General features: G+C 35.3%; 1 protein-coding gene across 1 annotated transcript in view; it reads left to right on the plus strand.

Moving 5' to 3' along the window:
* Positions 1-81: 81 nt before the first annotated feature.
* LOC139133832 (trifunctional enzyme subunit alpha, mitochondrial-like) overlaps positions 82-20,246 on the plus strand; it is a 32,905-nt gene continuing 12,740 nt past the window's right edge. The window contains 12 exon segments of the mRNA XM_070700597.1: positions 82-236; positions 11,438-11,491; positions 12,967-13,034; positions 13,499-13,632; positions 14,357-14,387; positions 15,234-15,341; positions 16,177-16,296; positions 16,747-16,849; positions 17,068-17,137; positions 18,253-18,311; positions 18,911-19,029; positions 19,970-20,089. Coding sequence (XP_070556698.1) covers positions 170-236; positions 11,438-11,491; positions 12,967-13,034; positions 13,499-13,632; positions 14,357-14,387; positions 15,234-15,341; positions 16,177-16,296; positions 16,747-16,849; positions 17,068-17,137; positions 18,253-18,311; positions 18,911-19,029; positions 19,970-20,089 — 1,053 coding nt within the window. The 5' untranslated portion in view covers positions 82-169.

Genomic DNA, 20,246 nt, shown 5'->3' on the forward strand with positions numbered 1-20,246 from the left:
GAAAGTGTGATGAGCAATGTATAGCTTATTGAATTTTTGTGCGTATTGAATAAATTCTTAATGTAATAGACGCTGTTACCATTTTTTCTTCAGGTTTATTGCCGTGCGAGATTTCACGTTAACTTTACATAATCACATTGAGGAACGTGCACTATAGCAGCCGGCCAACATGGCGTCCGTGAGGTGCTTTAATGCTGTTCAAGCGCTTTCTCAGCAAAGGACAAGAATTTTAACAGGTAAAAAACACATCACATATTGTAGTTGTTGAATATATAGTAGGCCCCAATGTGTCGCTTACAAACTTGACGTGTGGTGTTCACGGGGGGAAAAAAGGAGCGAATCACCAAGGTGAAGCAATGCACCTCCCATGTTTCGCCATCCACGCTGCATGCACTTTGGTTGAACCACGGTCGGGGGACCATGGTTGAACCGGTTATCTGGTCACCTAGTACTACCTGTTTTTAACCAGTATTGTAATGCTCTTTGTACTTAGCTCCATCGTTCACATTCTTTTCTTGCAATGCTTGATACAAAAAAGCTGACAGCTTGGTCCTGCAACATGCAGGGACGGCCGAGAGACAGACTCGATAAATTAAAAGTTGACACCCCGGGTGTACACAACTCGGCTGAAGCTAGCAGTCAAAACCTAGCAGCCAAAACTATGGTGTGGAAGCTAGCAGCCAAAACTTGCAAGTCACTTTCCTCCTATATTTTGAAGTCAAGTGGACATCAATCTAACATACAAGGCTCTTTATACATGTATCAACACAAACACATCATTTAATAATTAATTTCTTTGCATAAATTATCTCCATTCTAATTAGCACCTGGTATCCCAGCTAGCCTATGGCTATAAAGCACAATGCATTGTCTGCTGGAATGAAAGAAAGAGTGTGCACCCATTACACCTAGCATGTCTTACACATATACATCCATACTAACAAACTACACTTGTCTCATTTCTTAATTAATTTCTTTGCATAAATTATCTCCATTCTAATTAGCATCTATATGCTAGCCTATGGCTATAAAGCACAATGCATTGTCTGCTGGAATGAAAGAAAGAGTGTGCACCCATTACACCTAGCATGTCTTACACATATACATCCATACTAACAAACTACACTTGTCTCATTTCTTAATTAATTTCTTTGCATAAATTATCTCCATTCTAATTAGCATCTATATGCTAGCCTATGGCTATAAAGCACAATGCATTGTCTGCTGGAATGAAAGAAGGAGTGTGCAACCATTACACCTAGCATGTCTTACACATATACATCCATACTAACAAACTACATTTGTCTCATTTCTTAATTAATTTCTTTGCATAAATTATCTCTGTTTTAATTATCACCTATAGCCAATGGCCACAAGAATATAGTGTCTGCGTGAATGAAAGAAAGAGTGTGCATCCATTTAACCTAGCATGTCTTACACATATACATCCACATTAACAAACCACACTTGTCTCATTTCTTAATTAATTTCTTTGCATAAATTATCTCTCCTTTAATTATCACCTATATGCTAGCCTATGGCCATACAGCAGAATATAGTGTCTGCCTGAATAAAAGAAAGAGTGTGCATCCATTTCACCTAGCATGTCTTACTCATATACATCCATACTAACAAACTTCACTGCTCTCATTTCTTAATTAATTTCTTTGCATAAATTATCTCCAATTAATTAACATATATATGCCAACCTATGGCCATACGGCAGAGTATAGTGTCTGCCTGAATGAAAGAAAGAGTGTGCACCCATTACACCTAGCATGTCTTACACATATACATCCATACTAACAAACTATACTTGTGTCATTTCTTAATTAATTTCTTTACATAAATAATCTCAGCTTTAATTATCACCTATATGCTAACCTATGGCCATACAGCAGAATATAGTGTCTGCCTGAATGAAAGAAAGAGTGTGCACCCATTACACCTAGCATGTCTTACACATATACATCCATACCATCAAACTATACTTGTCTCATTTCATAATTAATTTCTTTGCATAAATTATCTCAGCTTTAATTATCACCTATATGCTAGCCTATGGCCATAGAGCAGAATGCATTGTCTCCTGGAGTCAAAGAAAGAGTGTGCATCCATTTCACCTAGCATGTCTTACTCATATACATCCATACTAACAAACTTCACTGCTCTCATTTCTTAATCAATTTCTTTGCATAAATTATCTCCAATTATTATATTATGCTAACCTTTGGCCATAGAGAAGAATATAGTGTCTGCCTGAATGAAAGAAAGAGTGTGCACCCATTACACCTAGCATGTCTTACACATATACATCCATACTAACAAACTACATTTGTCTCATTTCTTAATTAATTTCTTTGCATAAATTATCTCAGCTTTAATTATCACCTATATGCTAGCCTATGGCCATAGACCAGAATGCATTGTCTGCTGGAGTCAAGGAAAGAGTGTGCATCCATTTCACCTAGCATGTCTTACTCATATACATCCATACTAACAAACTTCACTGCTCTCATTTCTTAATTAATTTCTTTGCATAAATTATCTCCAATTAATTAACATATATTATGCTAACCTATGGCCATAGAGCAGAATATAGTGTCTGCCTGAATAAAAGAAAGAGTGTGCACCCATTACACCTAGCATGTCTTACGCATATACATCCATACTAACAAACTTCACTGCTCTCATTTCTTAATTAATTTCTTTGCATAAATTATCTCCAATTAATTAACATACATTATGCTAACCTATGGCCATAGAGCAGAATATAGTGTCTGCCTGAATGAACGAAAGAGTGTGCACCCATTACACCTAGCATGTCTTACACACATACATCCATACTAACAAACTATACTTATCTCATTTCTTAATTAATTTCTTTGCATAAATTATCTCAGCTTTAATTATCACCTATATGCTAACCTATGGCCATAGACCAGAATGCATTGTCTGCTGGAGTCAAGGAAAGAGTGTGCATCCATTTCACCTAGCATGTCTTACTCATATACATCCATACTAACAAACTACATTTGTCTCATTTCTTAATTAATTTCTTTGCATAAATTATCTCCAATTAATCAATTAACATATACATGCCAACCTATGGCTATAGAGCACAATGCATTGTCTGCTGGAATGAAAGAAAGAGTGTGCATCCATTACACCTAGCATGTCTTACACATATACATCCATACTAACAAACTATACTTGTCTCATTTCTTAATTAATTTCTTTGCATAAATTATCTCAGCTTTAATTATCACCTATATGCTAGCCTATGGCCATAGAGCAGAATGCATTGTCTCCTGGAGTCAAAGAAAGAGTGTGCATCCATTTCACCTAGCATGTCTTACTCATATACATCCATACTAACAAACTTCACTGCTCTCATTTCTTAATTAATTTCTTTGCATAAATTATCTCCAATTAATTAACATATACATGCTAACCTATGGCTATACAGCAGAGTGCATTGTCTGTTTGAATGAAAGAAAGAGTGTGCATCCATTTCACCTAGCATGTCTTACACATATAAACCCATTCTAACAAACTACACCTGTCTCATTTCTTAATTAATTTCTTTGCATAAATTATCTCTGTTTTCATTATCACCTATGTGTTAGGCTATGGCCATATAGCAGAATATAGTGTCTGTTTGAATAAAAGAAAGAGTGTGCATCCATTTCACCTAGCATGTCTTACTCATATACATCCATACTAACAAACCACACTTGTCTCATTTCTTAATTAATTTCTTTGCATAAATTATCTCAGTTTCTTAACATATGTGCTAACCTATGGCCATACAGCAGAATATAGTGTCTGTCTGAATGAAAGAAAGAGTGTGCATCCATTTCACCTAGCATGTCTTACTCATATACATCCATACTAACAAACCACACTTGTCTCATTTCTTAATTAATTTCTTTGCATAAATTATCTCCATTTAATTAACATATATATGCTAACCTATGGCTATACAGCAGAGTGCATTGTCTGCTGGAATGAAAGAAAGAGTGTGCATCTATTTCACCCAGCCTCTCTTACACATAGACATCCATATTAAGAACTAAGACTTGTCTCATTTCTTAATTATTTCCCTTGCATAAATTATCTCTAATTTAATTTTCACCTTTATGCTGGCCTGTGAATACAAGAGAATGCACAATTGTCCGCAGGAAAGAAAGAAAGAGAGTGCACCCATTTCACCTACCAATGTCTTACAGATATACATCCATACTAACAAATAAGGTTTTTCGCATTTCTTAATTAATTTCTTTGCATAAATTATCTCCATTTTAATTACCACATAATCGCTAGCCTATGGCTATACATAGTAAGCAGTGTCTACTGGAAAGATAGAGTGTGCATCCTTTTCACTTAGCCTGTCCCGTGTCTTTAGATCTATACTAACAAACTTCACAGCAGACTATGCACTCTGTTCTACAGCCATAAACTAGCATATATACATCCCAATTATAATTGAGATAATTTATGCAAAGAAATTATTTAAGAATGGAAGAAGAGTAGTCTGTTAGTATAGATGTATATGTATAAGACTGGGTAGGTGAAATGGATGCACATTCTTTCTTTCAATCAAGCCAGTATACAGATGCTGATTACAATAGAAATAATTTATTCAAAAGACATAATTGAAAAGTTGAGGTATATGAAGTCTGTAAGTATTGATGTAAGTGCAGTAAACAGGCAGGTGAAATGGATGCACACTCTTTCTTTTGTTCCAGCAGACCATGCATTCACTTCTACAGCAATTAGCCAGCATGCACATGCTCATTATAATAGAGATAATTTATGCAAAGAAATTAATTAAGAAATAAGACAAGTGTAGTTTGCTAGTATGGATGTATATGTGTAAGACATGCTAGGTGAAATGGATGCACACTCTTTCTTTCATTCAGGCAGACACTATGATCTTCTGTATGGCCATAGGCTAGCATATAGGTGATAATTAAAGCAGAGATAATTTATGCAAAGAAATTAATTAAGAAATAGGACAAGTGTAGTCTGTTAATATGGATGTATATGTGTAAGACATGCTAGGTGTAATGGATGCACACTCTTTCTCTGACTCAAGGAGACAATGCATTCTGCTGTATGGCCATAGGTTAGCATATAGGTGATAATGAAAACAGAGATAATTTATGCAAAGAAATTAATTAAGAAATGGGACAAGTGTAGTTTGTTAGTATGGATGTATATGTGTAAGACGTGCTAGGTGTAATGGATGCACACTCTTTCTTTCATTCAAACAGACAATGCACTCTGCTGTATAGCCATAGGTTAGCATATATATGTTAATTAATTGGAGATAATTTATGCAAAGAAATTAATTAAGAAATGAGACAAGTGTAGTTTGTTAGTATGGATGTATATGAGTAAGACGTGCTAGGTGTAATGGATGCACACTCTTTCTTTCATTCATGCAGACACTATATTCTTGTGGCCACAATGGCTATAGGTGATAATTAAAACAGAGATAATTTATGCAAAGAAATTAATTAAGAAATGAGACAAGTGTAGTTTGTTAGTATTGATGTATATGAGTAAGACATGCTAGGTGAAATGGATGCACACTCTTTCTTTCATTCAAACAGACAATGCACTCTGCTGTATAGCCATAGGTTAGCATATATATGTTAATTAATTGGAGATAATTTATGCAAAGAAATTAATTAAGAAATGAGAGTGTACTTTGTTAGTATGGATGTATATGTGTAAGACGTGCTAGGTGTAATGGATGCACACTCTTTCTTTCATTCAAACAGACAATGCACTCTGCTGTATAGCCATAGGTTAGCATATAAATGTTAATTAATTGGAGATAATTTATGCAAATAAATTAATTAAGAAATGAGACAAGTGTAGTTTGTTAGTATGGATGTATATGAGTAAGACATGCTAGGTGAAATGGATGCACACTCTTTCTTTCATTCATGCAGACACTATATTCTTGTGGCCATTGGCTATAGGTGATAATTAAAGCAGAGATAATTTATGCAAAGAAATTAATTAAGAAATGAGACAAGTGTAGTTTGTTAGTATGGATGTATATGTGTAAGACATGCTAGGTGTAATGGATGCACACTCTTTCTTTGACTCCAGCAGACAATGCATTCTGCTCTATGGCCATAGGCTAGCATATAGGTGATAATGAAAACAGAGATAATTTATGCAAAGAAATTAATTAAGAAATGAGACAAGTGTAGTTTATTAGTATGGATGTATATGAGTAAGACATGCTAGGTGTAATGGGTGCACACTCTTTCCTTTATTCAAGCAGACACTATATTCTGCTGTATGGCCATAGGTTAGCATATAGGTGATAATTAAAGCTGAGATAATTTATGCAAAGAAATTAATTAAGAAATGAGACAAGTGTAGTTTGTTTGTATGGATGTATTAGTGTAAGACATGCTAAGTGTAATGGGTGCACACTCTTTCTTTCATTCCAGCAGACAATGGATTGTGCTTTATAGCCAATGATAGGCTAGCATATAGATGCTAATTAGAATGGAGATAATTTATGCAAAGAAATTAATTAAGAAATGAGACAAGTGTAGTTTGTTAGTATGGATGTATATGAGTAAGACATGGTAGGTGTAATGGGTGCACACTCTTTCTTTCATTCATTAGACACTATATTCTTGTGGCCACAATGGCTATAGGTGATAATTAAAACAGAGATAATTTATGCAAAGAAATTAATTAAGAAATGAGACAAGTGTAGTTTGTTAGTATGGATGTATATGAGTAAGACATGCTAGCTGTAATGGGTGCACACTCTTTCTTTCATTCCAGCAGACAATGGATTGTGCTTTATAGCCATAGGTTAGCATATATATGTTAATTAATTGGAGATAATTTATGCAAAGAAATTAATTAAGAAATGAGACAAGTGTAGTTTGTTAGTATGGATGTATATGTGTAAGACGTGCTAGGTGTAATGGATGCACACTCATTCTTTCATTCAAACAGACAATGCACTCTGCTGTATAGCCATAGGTTAGCATATATATGTTAATTAATTGGAGATAATTTATGCAAAGAAATTAATTAAGAAATGAGACAAGTGCAGTTTGTTAGTATGGATGTATATGAGTAAGACATGGTAGGTGTAATGGGTGCACACTCTTTCTTTCATTCATGCAGACACTATATTCTTGTGGCCATTGGCTATAGGTGATAATTAAAACAGAGATAATTTATGCAAAGAAATTAATTAAGAAATGAGACAAGTGTAGTTTGTTAATATGGATGTATATGAGTAAGACATGCTAGCTGTAATGGTGCACACTGTTTCTTTCATTCCAGCAGACAATAGATTGTGCTTTATAGCCATAGGCTAGCATAGATGCTTATTAGAATGGAGATAATTTATGCAAAGAAATTAATTAAGAAATGAGACAAGTGTAGTTTGTTAGTATGGATGTATATGAGTAAGACATGGTAGGTGTAATGGGTGCACACTCTTTCTTTCATTCATGCAGACACTATATTCTTGTGGCCATTGGCTATAGGTGATAATTAAAACAGAGATAATTTATGCAAAGAAATTAATTAAGAAATGAGACAAGTGTAGTTTGTTAGTATGGATGTATATGAGTAAGACATGCAAGGTGAAATGGATGCACACTCTTTCCTTTATGCAAGCAGACACTATATTCTGCTGTATGGCCATAGGCTAGCATATAGGTGATAATGAAACAGAGATAATTTATGCAAAGAAATTAATTAAGAAATGAGACAAGTGTAGTTTATTAGTATGGATGTATATGAGTAAGACATGGTAGCTGTAATGGGTGCACACTCTTTCTTTCATTCCAGCAGACAATGGATTGTACTTTATAGCCATAGGCTAGCTGGGATACCAGGTGCTAATTAGAATGGAGATAATGTATGCAAAGAAATTAATTAGTAAATATGTGTTTGTGTTGATACATGTATAAAGAACCTTGTATGTTAGATTGATGTCCACTTGACTTCAAAACATAGGAGGAAAGTGGCTTGCAAGTTTTTGCTGCTAGCTTCCACACCATAGTTTTGGCTGCTAGGTTTTGGCTGCTAGCTTCAGCCGAGTGTGTACACATAACGGGTCGCTGGCATCATAACTGTTGTCCGTATCGACCATGTGTTCACACATGCACAATCATCATTCAAATTTCAATGCTTAAGTTACACTTTTTCAATAATAGTGTGGATGAACATTAGGGATGGACCATTTGATATCCCGGGGGAGGGGCTGGAAGATTGATGAGGCAGCATTATGTTTTTTACTTGATCCCTTGAAGTTGTACATTAATTTTTTTCCACTCTCTCATTTTTTTTTATGTCAAACCTTTTCTGGCTGATTTTTATTTTCATTGACATTTGCTTGGAAACTTTTTTTCGAAAATCATCCCAGGATATCAAATGATCCACCCCTTAGCCCTGTCACAGCCCCCAACATTAAATCGATAAATGAAAAGTGTCAACCACTTCTTTATTTTAGGCCTACCATAGTTATTTTTCATGGTGACACAGTCATTACATCACTTGTATTTCCTTCTCTGAATGAAGAAAAATATTAGGGAATTATATCTAATTACATGTAACAATACATTCAAATTGGTTCTCTCGTCCATTCTAAATTTTATGTTGAAAATTATGAGAGTGACATCCAACATCACCCATTTATTTTATTTGTAAAAAATCTTCAATGACATTAAAAGTGAGAGTGAAATACTTTAATTTTAAAAAGTATTCTGTGGCATTTCTATTAATTTTTTATTTCATTTTTGAGTGTGAAAATGAATAAAATTTCACAAAGTAGTGATAATTAGATGAGATGTACTTTATTAGCATACCAAATGGGTAGCAAACACACATTTGTACAAATTAGTCCTCTTTCTACCAGGCTCCATAGGCAAACCACATAAATAAATACAACTTGGGAGAAAGGATTAATCTGTAAAAACCTTAGTGACATCATTGTTATCCTCCATACACCACTGACGACATTTGAATGTACATGTACCATCCGATATAAACTGGTGAAGTTGACGCTATATCATGCTCAGATTATCAATGAAGGATTTTTAAAAACAGCACTTCATTTAAGAGTTCATGTTAAGGATGTACGATCGGAAAAAGTAAAAGTAATGTCAATTTTTTCAAATGTGGATTTTTGAATACCTACATATGTGAATAGTCAAAGACTGGGAAAAAAACATGGGGTCACCGCGCTTGTTTTTTTACAATATGACATTAAAAATTCACGGTTTTTCACAAAATCACTAAAAATCAATAAAACAGGTCATCATTTTGATATTTTATATCATGATTGCATTTTTCACGTTTACACTGTAAAAGAATAAAGAAATTATAAACCTAAGCTACTTTGAAGATTTTACTTACATTAAAATTGAGTTAAAAAGTCATCATATTTATTTTTTAACCAAAATTCAACAAATATGCCCCACATTTTAGGAATGGGAGAGGGTAATTTATTAATTATTCATAGTTTCTACTAATGTCAATTTTCTCAAACTTTGCCAAATAATAGCTCTTTCGTGAATTTTTCAAAACCACATTTTGTTTAGTAGGTCACCGAGCTCGATTTTTCACAATTTTGCAAAATCTGACTAGGATTTACAGGTTCTGGCGATAAACCATGCTCTCCCGGGTTCGTCGCGCGGGGCGCTCTTCAAATGCTGCTGACCTGCAGTGGCTACCTGCAGTGGCCTTGTCCAGGCATGGTCATGATTCAAGCCTACCATTGAACTTTAATGAGAGGGAAATGACAGAACAAAGCAAAGACTTTTAGGTTCTTCTATATATTAATACAGCATACAAAAAAATCATGTAATATTTATTGCCGTGACGCTTATCGGTGGGGATTAGGTTGACTTCGCTGCAGGCTAAGTAGGCTAAGTTGTCACACACTACGTGGAGCCAGGAGCCGAGGCCGTGAACTTGGCGTTTCTCCAATACACGATGACAATCGTAAAGGCAAGCCCGCAACTAACACACGTGTCAAGATTTTCGGCTAGTTCACTCAAATCGACAATGCGATGGCCATTCTTCCATTCTCGGTAGGTCTACTAGCAACACTATCATTGGAATTATAACCACGACCTGCTCTTGTATAGCGAATCAGACGTCACACCACTGACTTACGCTGTACAGGCTACGGTCATGTTGCATTTTTTTATCTCTTTGCTGAATTCTCGTACCTTCCAGCGTGTTTTGAGGGCACGTTGAACGTTTTCTCGACGCGATTTTCTTTTACCTGCAGACGACATTTTGTACAACGCAAAAACGTTCGGAACGTCACTATGCGCGCGTGGTTACTATGGATACATTTCTGCGCGGAAATCGGCGCAGTACGCTTATATTTTTCCGATCGTACATCCTTAAGGGTTGTAATATCTGTTCAGTTTCTCAATGAACAAGTTGCTCAAATAGTGGTTAAAATATTCTCTTTTATTAAATGTAGACTCATTTCTATGATTTTGTACAAAGTTCTGTTAATTAATTGTAAAAGACAGAAATGACAAAGTACGTGCATGCACGTACATGAAAGCATGACTTCAATTGCAAAGTTTTTTCAGCTATTGAAATGGAAATTAGATAACCACAGTAATGTAACAGTGCTTTTTCACACTAGAGGATATCAACTAACATGTTGGTGTTTTATATATCTTATACATGTATTTAGCCATGTTTGCCTTTTCCAATATATAGCTAGGTATATTTCTGATCTACAACTACTAAAGTCTTATCAACTATGTAGTATATGATAGCATCAGTATGTTAAACTGTAAACTTGTAGCCAAAGAAGAGATTTTCTAAGGTCTTCCATGAACAGAAAATATGGAGGTTGCAAGCTAAGAACACCTGGCAGCCAGACACATGTTATATAAGCATTAAAAGAGTTTAAGTTTGTAACTTCAAAGTTACTCACAGTACATATATTGTATTTTTACATAAATACCATAATCACATCCTTTATAGAGGTGTCAGGTTAAGGGCATTTTGAAAATTTCATATATTTATTAGCCATCCTATGCAATAGAACATCCCATGATCCTGTGCAACAGAACTTCCCATGAAAGCATAAGGGCATCTCAGTTCTCTCTTATGACTGGACAGTCCACACGTCCAAGCTGGTTCCTGCCTTGTATTCCTATTGAAATAATGCAATACATCATGTAAATGATACAACATGTACAGTAATTGCAAGCTGTACAACTGTTACTAGCACTTCATGATTGAAAGCATAGACCTCATTGCTAGATACATGTATAACACAAATCCCATGGACATAGATCAAAAATGTCATTGATGGACTACCTCAGTGTACTTTTGAAGGTCAGATCAGTAGTTGCAATCAAAGTAAATTGAATCTTTTTGTGATTTTTTTGTTTCGCAGCATTATCAAAGCCAAGATTCCATCGTTATTTTTCTGCATCTGCTGCAATGAGTGGTAAGTCTGGTTTGCAAACTTTCTCAAAATTCTTCATTCTAATACTGCCATATGTTTGAACAAAATGGAAAAGTTCAGAAATAGTACTATTTGCATTCCCTTTTGTATGTCAATCCAATTTATCTCAAGAGTTATTTACTTACAGTGTAATTTATACAGAAATAGAATAAATTCAAGTGGATTATATTTGCACACCAAAGATATGAACAAGTTTGTGAATGAATAAATAAATGACACGTTACTCTGTGAAGCAAATGCTTGTGGTCAAATCTGTACAAGGAACATACAGAAACTGAGGGAAAATATTCCATCACTGGAAACAGGAAAAGCAAAGTTGTAGCTCATAATGTTTTGTTTCCAGATATCATAAGTACCTGTACAAACCATATGGAAAATAATAGCAATCAAAATAGTTTAATTACTAGTACTTTGAAAAAAACTTAAAGGGACTGTAACCATAGAATTTGGTGATTTTTTCAACTATACTTCTATGCAATTAATGCAGAATCTTCAACTATGATTAAATTCAGCCTATACATGGGTAGACTTTATTGTTATTGTTGACAAGTGAAATTTGGTCAGGACTAGAATTCAATTTCAAATGTACAATAACAGTGCTTTTAACACAGAGACACACTCTGTGGACAATCTAAATAGTGGTTGTTATGTTTCAACATGGATGCTATGGGAAGTGGTACAAATTGCAACTGACATGCTTAACAAAAATAGTGAAAAAACCTAATCCTATATGGATATCAGAATTATTCATTGAATGAGTTGCATGCTTGTTGTACCTAGATGTTTGCATTGCAAGTATGAGCTAAGTCAGTGGTCCAAGGACAACAAAGCTCCTTTGATACCGGTTGACTGATGGATTTTCTGTGCTAAAAATGTTACAAACCATTGAATACAAGTGCTTTTAACAGTTGTGCAGTGAACACAAGACATGATACTGACTGTAAGATTACTGATTTCACAGAGTGATACTGATCTTGTGTGGAACCACCAAAACGAACGATTCCTTGAATTGGCCCCATACGTATACATATATACCTAACAATGCATGCAAAATTTTATTCCGTCCAAAGGAACACTATTGTGTCATTGATGCATCAAATTTGCTTACACTAAATATAGCGGAATGTTAAATATGATCTTTGAAGACGAATAAGCAGTAAAAATAAAAAAACCTGAGATTTGGAGTATTTCGAATAGAAAAATCGGAAAATTTCTTGCCAATAGGATCTTGCTTACCCCTAATATTTGTAATATCGCTAAGAAAGTGAGTATGCAGAACACATGTCTAATAAGGTAAAGCAACAGCGTGTACCAGCCGATGACACTCTTGCTCATATTTCCAGCAATGTTTTCCATATAAGTGATTACAAATATATACTTACATGTAACAACAGGAGTGAAAACCCTTAAATACATTCTGTACAAGGTTTGAATGTTGTTTGAATTTGATCTTACAGGGAAACATTTGCAGTATGAAGTCAAAGGAGATGTTGCGGTCATCAGGTTTGATTCACCAGGTGCTAAGGTAAGTAGAGACCTCCTGACTTCTTTGCAAACTTAAAGCTTTTTTTGCAAACTCTTGAGCTCACTACTGACTTATTGCAATATGCGTGTGTCAGACTTCTATACAAGTAGTTATGGAAACTATAAATCTGATCAGGTGACTGTCAGAGTGAACAGGTGTAGGCAATTTCAGTAAGTGTTTCACAAATTACTGAATCTGTATGTCTTTATTGTCAAAACAAATTATGTTGTTTGATTTTATCATCAAAAACTTTTTCGATAATGATACTATCATATGATGGTGATTCAATTACATGCAAATGCTTCCTTGATATGAATAATACTACAGGCACACAAGAAAGACTTCAAGATACATGGGCTGAAATTTGTGTGTGTGTGTGCGTAAATGGCATTTTTAACACAAATTGGCAGGACCAGCAATTGAAATTGGTTGTAACAATGTCGTCATGTTTTCGATTATCACAGGTGAATACACTAAACCAGGAAGTTATGGGTGAATTTCAAGAAACAATGACACAGATTGCCAATGATCCGGTTGTAAGAGGAGCAGTACTTATATCAGGAAAACCAGGGTGTTTTATCGCTGGGGCTGACATACAGTACGTTGGCATTTACTATCCTATGTCTTTGCATGACAAGTTTTGTCATGGGGCTATGTCATAATGATCATCTCATTACTTTGCAAAACAGAGGTAGAGGTTGTTGGACTACACCTACATGTAGTCACGGTCCCCAAACCGTGACCTAGTCTATGCAATTGGTGCAATACATGTATGCATAACGTACAGTGTGATTGTTGACACCAAAATTTTGAAGGTTGGAGTAGATCATTTCTTAACAATGGCATGTTGCACACTGTTCATATTCAGCTGTGTTTACAAATTTCTACAGTATTATGTTTATCCACTCCACTTTTGACAGTATTAGTGTAGCTGCAGTCAACATGAAGTGCTTGAGCATTAGATTTGCTTCAAAGTTGTCAAAAGCTGTCCAGAGTGATAAACAGCGCCCTCTATTGGCAGACGTGGCTTTGTAGTACAACTGCAAACCAACCTGATTTTAAAACAAGAAAATTGGGGTGAAACACATTAATAGCAGCAGAATAGGAGCACTAAAACATGTTTTGGTTACAACCCTTCATTGCTACTACTACCACAAAACTGGTACCTGATAAATCTGTCTTTTCATTGCACTTTGCTCCCATTGTAGTTTTCTTAACCTATTCTATCCCAGTTTTCAAGTTTTAATCATTGTTTTGATAAATCAGGTTTTAATCATTGTTTTGATAACTGACCATTTACATCTCTTTCTCTTTCTGATCAGAATGATTGCCGCATGCAAAACTGCAGAAGAGGTAAGAAACTTTGCAAATTCAAATTTTCTTAAATAATTTAACAAGGAAGAACAAGTTGATAGAGTGCAACTGTGTCTGTCAAGCTCATCGTAGGCACTTCATTTCCAAAGTTCATTAAAATCAGATGTTGTGATTGGCTTACTTTCTTATCTTTCTGTGTCTTCAGTATTCTTTGCAGGCCTCCCCTTGGCATCTCTTAAGGTATGCCATGGAGAATTTCACACAGAATTCTACATGGTAAACTACCCAACCAATCAGCAGGCAGCTTATTCTGCATGCTAGGAAGTCATTAGGTGTGCCTGTATTACATACGAGCAACACTGATTAACCTATTAGTTTGTATTAAATTTTGTCAGCCTGAAGCAGGTACTACTCATCATGGTGATTCTGTATTGGGATAGCTATAAGGATTACTTACCTCTTTTTTGCAATCACTAACTAACCAGCTGTTTGAAATTTGCATTACCAAACTGCAACTTTTACAGAGACCTACATGTATGAGATCCATAGTAATTTTTCAAAAAAGTAACGTCTTTCTACAAAATACACCAAAAAGTAATATGTTTATAGAAACTATTCTAATATACTGCTATTTGCAACTATAGTTGTATAACTGTATTTTTTTAATTAGATCATGAGTATACTTTTATTTACCTTGCTTTATTCAAGTTTCCTTTTTGTTACTGGAATAAAACAAGGAATTCTAGTGAACGTGTTTGAAGTAAATTACATATACAGTTTTGTAGCCATAGGTAAAACACAACTATGACAAAATCATTTACCTGTCTTGTTGAGTGTTGGTAAAACCATCATGAACACATCCATTGAAAAATTTTTTCGTTGCAGGTAGTACAGTTATCCCAAGATGGACACAAAATTATGGATGCAATGGAAGACAGTCCTAAACCAATTGTGGCAGCTATTATGGGTAGTTGCCTTGGAGGCGGACTTGAAGTAAGTCCACACAAACATTGTCACCATCCAGACTATGCAAAAAATACAAACATGTGCTTCAGCTCTGTATGTATCACGTAAGCCGTTCTTCCCACTTAATCAATTATATGATCCTGTGGCTGTCCATTCAGGAGTATGGTTCAGCTTGTGTGCTGTAGAATAATCTTTTGATAAATCGGGATGTTGTTTCAGACATCAAGCATCCGGGATGTTGTTTCAGACATCAAGCATCCAAGAATGATCACCTTCCTTAGTACCTGTTGGTCACATTGAAGTTGCTGCGCTTGCCACCCATACTTGAATAAGCCTTTGACAAACTTTTCCTTTCCAAATGCAACTCGTCGTACTTTAGGAGTTGTCTTTCAGAGCTGTCCCACAATCAATGTTGACTTTTGTAGGATCTTCAGTAACAACAAAGATCGTGAATGTCTGACACATCTTTTGTCTGTCAACTCTTTTGGTGTAAAAACTTCTTGCAAACCACCAGGTCCAATTTCTTTAAAATAGATATTCTTATTCCTAACATGTAACTTTGAGTAGTTTTAATCAGTGTAACATTTCTACATTTGAATATGTAAGAATTATTCCCTTAATTTTCTTATAAAATATTCTTTTCCAAAAGTTCTTTTCTGATAGCTTTAAAATATTAATGATATTATAGGGATGACCTCTTTTGTATTTCTTGTGACGCCTTCATTCCGATGATTTTTTTCACTGAAGACTGGAGAGAATCATATGATTTTCATTGCTAATATTAGTGAAAAAAATACAGGAGCTGTATTAGTTGCTAGGTCATTTGTGCCCTCATTGAATGTTTTATCTTCTTTCTCACCAGACTGCCTTAGCATGTCATTACAGAATAGCCATGAATGATAAGAAAACGTCTCTTAGTACACCTGAAGTCATGCTGGGTCTTTTACCAGGAGGAGGTGGAACACAGCGATTGCCAAAATTGGTATGTTAGGAAAAGATCTTCTGATTTTAATGTCATAAATGTTAGGAAAAAGCCCACCATTTTGATATCGTGTTTTTGCTGTGAGTAAAGTGATCAAGAAGGCTGTTGTATTACCAATAATCCTGTTCATAAATGACATCATTTTTCTTTCATTAATGAGCAAAAATAAATATTTGTCCACATTTTCCACAAGAAGGGCAAAAATGAAATATGCCAGTGTTAGAATGGATTCTTCAAAGTCACACTAATTCATGGCTCAGACAATAAGGTGAAACAATAGCCAGGCATGCAACAATAAATTTTTCCAGAATTTGTAGTGTCCAATATCGCGCCCATGCAGCTATATCGGTATTTAGTAACAAACCTGAAATCACAAAAGTACTACACTGGAAATTATAATGGACCATCACATTTCTCATATTTTGTTCACCTTGTGCTTCACACTCATAGGTTGGTCTGCCTTCATCCCTTGACATGGCACTGACTGGCAGAAACATTCCGGCCAAGAAGGCTAAAAAAATGGGACTTGTTGATATGACTGTAGAACCCATAGGTATGTATATTATATTCTGTGATCTGTGCAGTACATCATGCTACCTGTTTCAATATGAGAGAACGATCCATTATAAACTATTACAAGATGACAAAGTGTGGCAGTGTTAGGCAAATCATATATTCAACGACGAAGAAATGTGAAGCTCTTGCTGGTTCAATTAAAAGAACATTTTCCAATCAGAAGAATTTTGAACTGACTGTGTTTACACATTTCAGGCCCTGGTATTGCACATCCTGAGCTGAGATCATTACAGTACCTTGAGGAAGTCGCAGTGGATGTAGCAAGGTAGGATATGACGGATTTCACTTTTTGCTCAGAGACATTGTTATCTGATATACACATTTAAGTGACCGCTTAGCTTGGATCCATCATTTGTGTCACAAATTACATTTGAGATTTCTTCACCTGTCAAGCTTATTACATCAGTTTCAAACAGATTTTGTGTCAAATCGTGTATTCCATTCCTTCATAAAGAGCTGTGTTTACGTAAATTTTGCGCCCTGATAAAACAGCCAAGTGCTCCCAAGACTCTCTACTTGAAAAGTTAAGTCAGTCAATTGGAACAATCCTTGCCTGTACAAAACATTTTACACGAAAGCAAAGGAAACTTTTAATTACATGTACCAAAATGCTGATGTTGTTATTGAAGCAGCCTTATATCTGTAACTATCAATTTCTGTTTCTATCCAATGATCATCCAAACATCTACACATGCCTTTTAAAGTTTTAAAAGATACAAATAATCTTGTGATTTATTACCTCGTATGATTTGCATTATTGAATTTGTTTTGACATCATGTAGTTGAACCAATGTTCAAAGGCATAATTCTGAACTTTTGAGTACTGTTAGATATCCAGAAAAGAAGGAAATGCTAGTATCAGTCAATTACCAAGTTAATGTATGAAGAACCAGATTCAAAACTCAGTGGGGTCCAGAAAAATTTGTTCATACAGCTCTAGAGGGCGCTCTTTATACAAATTGCATTTGATAAACTAGAAGTACTTATGCTTAGATTTACATGTAGTTGGCTGTTGTTGCTGGTAGAGGTAATTAGCTAAATTAAATCACAGTGAAATGGTGAACTAAAGTAGTTGCCATTATTTTACATGCATGTCAGTGATTCTGTTCCATATAAACATATCAGAAACACCAAAATAGTTATTTCCCTGTGAAAATGAGTGATTTTACAGTGCACTGTATGTAGCATTATTATAGTGGTAACAAACATGGAAAACTTATTCTTATGTAAGGCTGTATGAATTTTATGGCATTTGTAATATTTGGATGTCTCAGCCATCATATTTCTCATTTTCCTGGTTGTTCCATTTTCCATTTTGTTCACAACACTCTGTGTTTTATAAAGAAACTCATGTATACTTTCTTTTGGTCAACCTCCTAGGGGACTTGCTGATGGTAAAATAAAGACACAGAAAGACAAACCCAAATCACTTATGCAAAGTAAGTAAATATCTATTCTCAGACGTGAAAAATAAATATCTATTCACAGCAGTCGAGAGGCAATGCATTCCAACCATTTTCACAGCCGGGCCTGTCACTTCCTATCAGTGAAGTCAGTACAGAATGCCATTGAACCAAACTCACTTCCATTATTACTTACTTGACATGGTATATTATGGGGAGTATTGGCAGCTAATAGGTCCAGGTTGAGCCAGACTGTCGAGGGCACATTAGTTTCGGTCAGAAATAAGAAGCTGCATGGAAAAACAAGGGGCTATGAGAGAGTCATAGAAAGTTCATAGCATTTTGAATGGCTAAAGTTGTCAAAAAGATGTCATGTGCCCAAAGCTTAGAGGACTCTATTATCTCTAAACATCAAAGACGTAGAATCAATTTTATAGAAAAGTAAGTTTCCTTGCCTGAATGTAAACTTTAAAGACAGAAGTTAGAAACATGATAAGAATCTGCCTGAAATTTGATTTTTCCGTCTCATTCTTTTTTAAAGATGGCTAACATTACGTCTATTGTGACATCTCATGATGTGATCTTAATGACAAATTTGTGAACGTTTTGAATGTTTACTTTGTTTCCCAACGTAGAGGCGACAGATTATGTAATGAGCACAGGTTTTGTGAAAGACCAAATCTACAAGAGAGCAAGAGCCACGGTGATGAAACAAACCAAAGGCAACTACCCAGCACCACTCAAGATAATTGATGTAAGTATCGTATGTCAATGAGTCACCAATCTTACACATCCCCACCAACCCCATTTTCTGTGCATAATAATCACACACACAGGGGCTGAAAAATTGCAGTGAAAGGTTTTACAAAAAAACAACTTTGACGATTCATGGTTTGGTCATAATTATAAAATATTGTTGTTTATCATTTTAATACCCAAGTTTGGTCCATACTATTTCCAGTCATGCTGTAGGAACCATATCATCTCATACTACACCACAGTAACATCACTTTTCAATCAGAACAGGTGTTGAAATGATATACCAAAATGAAAAAGATGTAAAATCTCTGTGTAAGAACATAATATGCCATTGCTTGAGCACTACTACTAGTATTGTAATTAGGTATTTCCTAAAGCACCAATCAAATCAGAAATATGTGTAATGACCTCATTTTTGCTGACTTGACAGAGTTCTCTTGGTGTAAGTTATGCGTGTCTGGCGCCCTCTTGTGGCGTCTGGAGGCCTTCTAGTGCAAATGCTATGAAACAAATAGCTTTCAATTTAGAATGAAAAAATCTACAAATTTCCGCAGGAAAAATCAGCACACATCACACAAGCCTGTTGTGTAAATTTTCTACTGAGAAATCAGCTTGATGATATATTTTGTCTGAGAGAGATCTTGTAGTCAGATTGAAGATGAGATTCCCCTACGCTTTGAAATTTGCAATGTTACTCAAGTCTTTCATGTAATGTGCATATTTTGACTTCTTAATCATTGCAATTTGATGTGACTCAGTCCAGTGCTTTGTTTGCTTCAGATCAACCACAACTGCAGCTAGTCTCATGAATATTATACCATATTCTGTTACAAGCGTACAGTTTTTCACTTTTCTGTACCAAGAAAGAACTGTGTTTGTCAGTGTTTAGTTTTCCCTGTTTGAAAGTAACCTTTACTCACCTGTTCTTTCCTCAGGCCATAAAAGCTGGTGTTGACAAAGGTCCAGTGGTTGGTTACCTGGAAGAAGCCAAAGGCTTTGGAGAGCTGGCCATGACAACTCAATGCAATGCACTGATTGGTTTATTTCATGGACAGGTAAAGTTACAAGCAGTAGTGAGAATGTGTGCTAGTTTGATATAATATTTACATCTTGATGCTTTCAAGTACATGTATCTGATCTGTCATGTCTTGCCCAAGGTACTTATATATTGACCAACTTCTCACAACAAATTCTAATGAATGGGATTACAGA

This window comes from Ptychodera flava, chromosome 5, assembly GCF_041260155.1.
Source record: "Ptychodera flava strain L36383 chromosome 5, AS_Pfla_20210202, whole genome shotgun sequence".
Taxonomy (NCBI): Eukaryota; Metazoa; Hemichordata; class Enteropneusta; family Ptychoderidae; genus Ptychodera; species Ptychodera flava.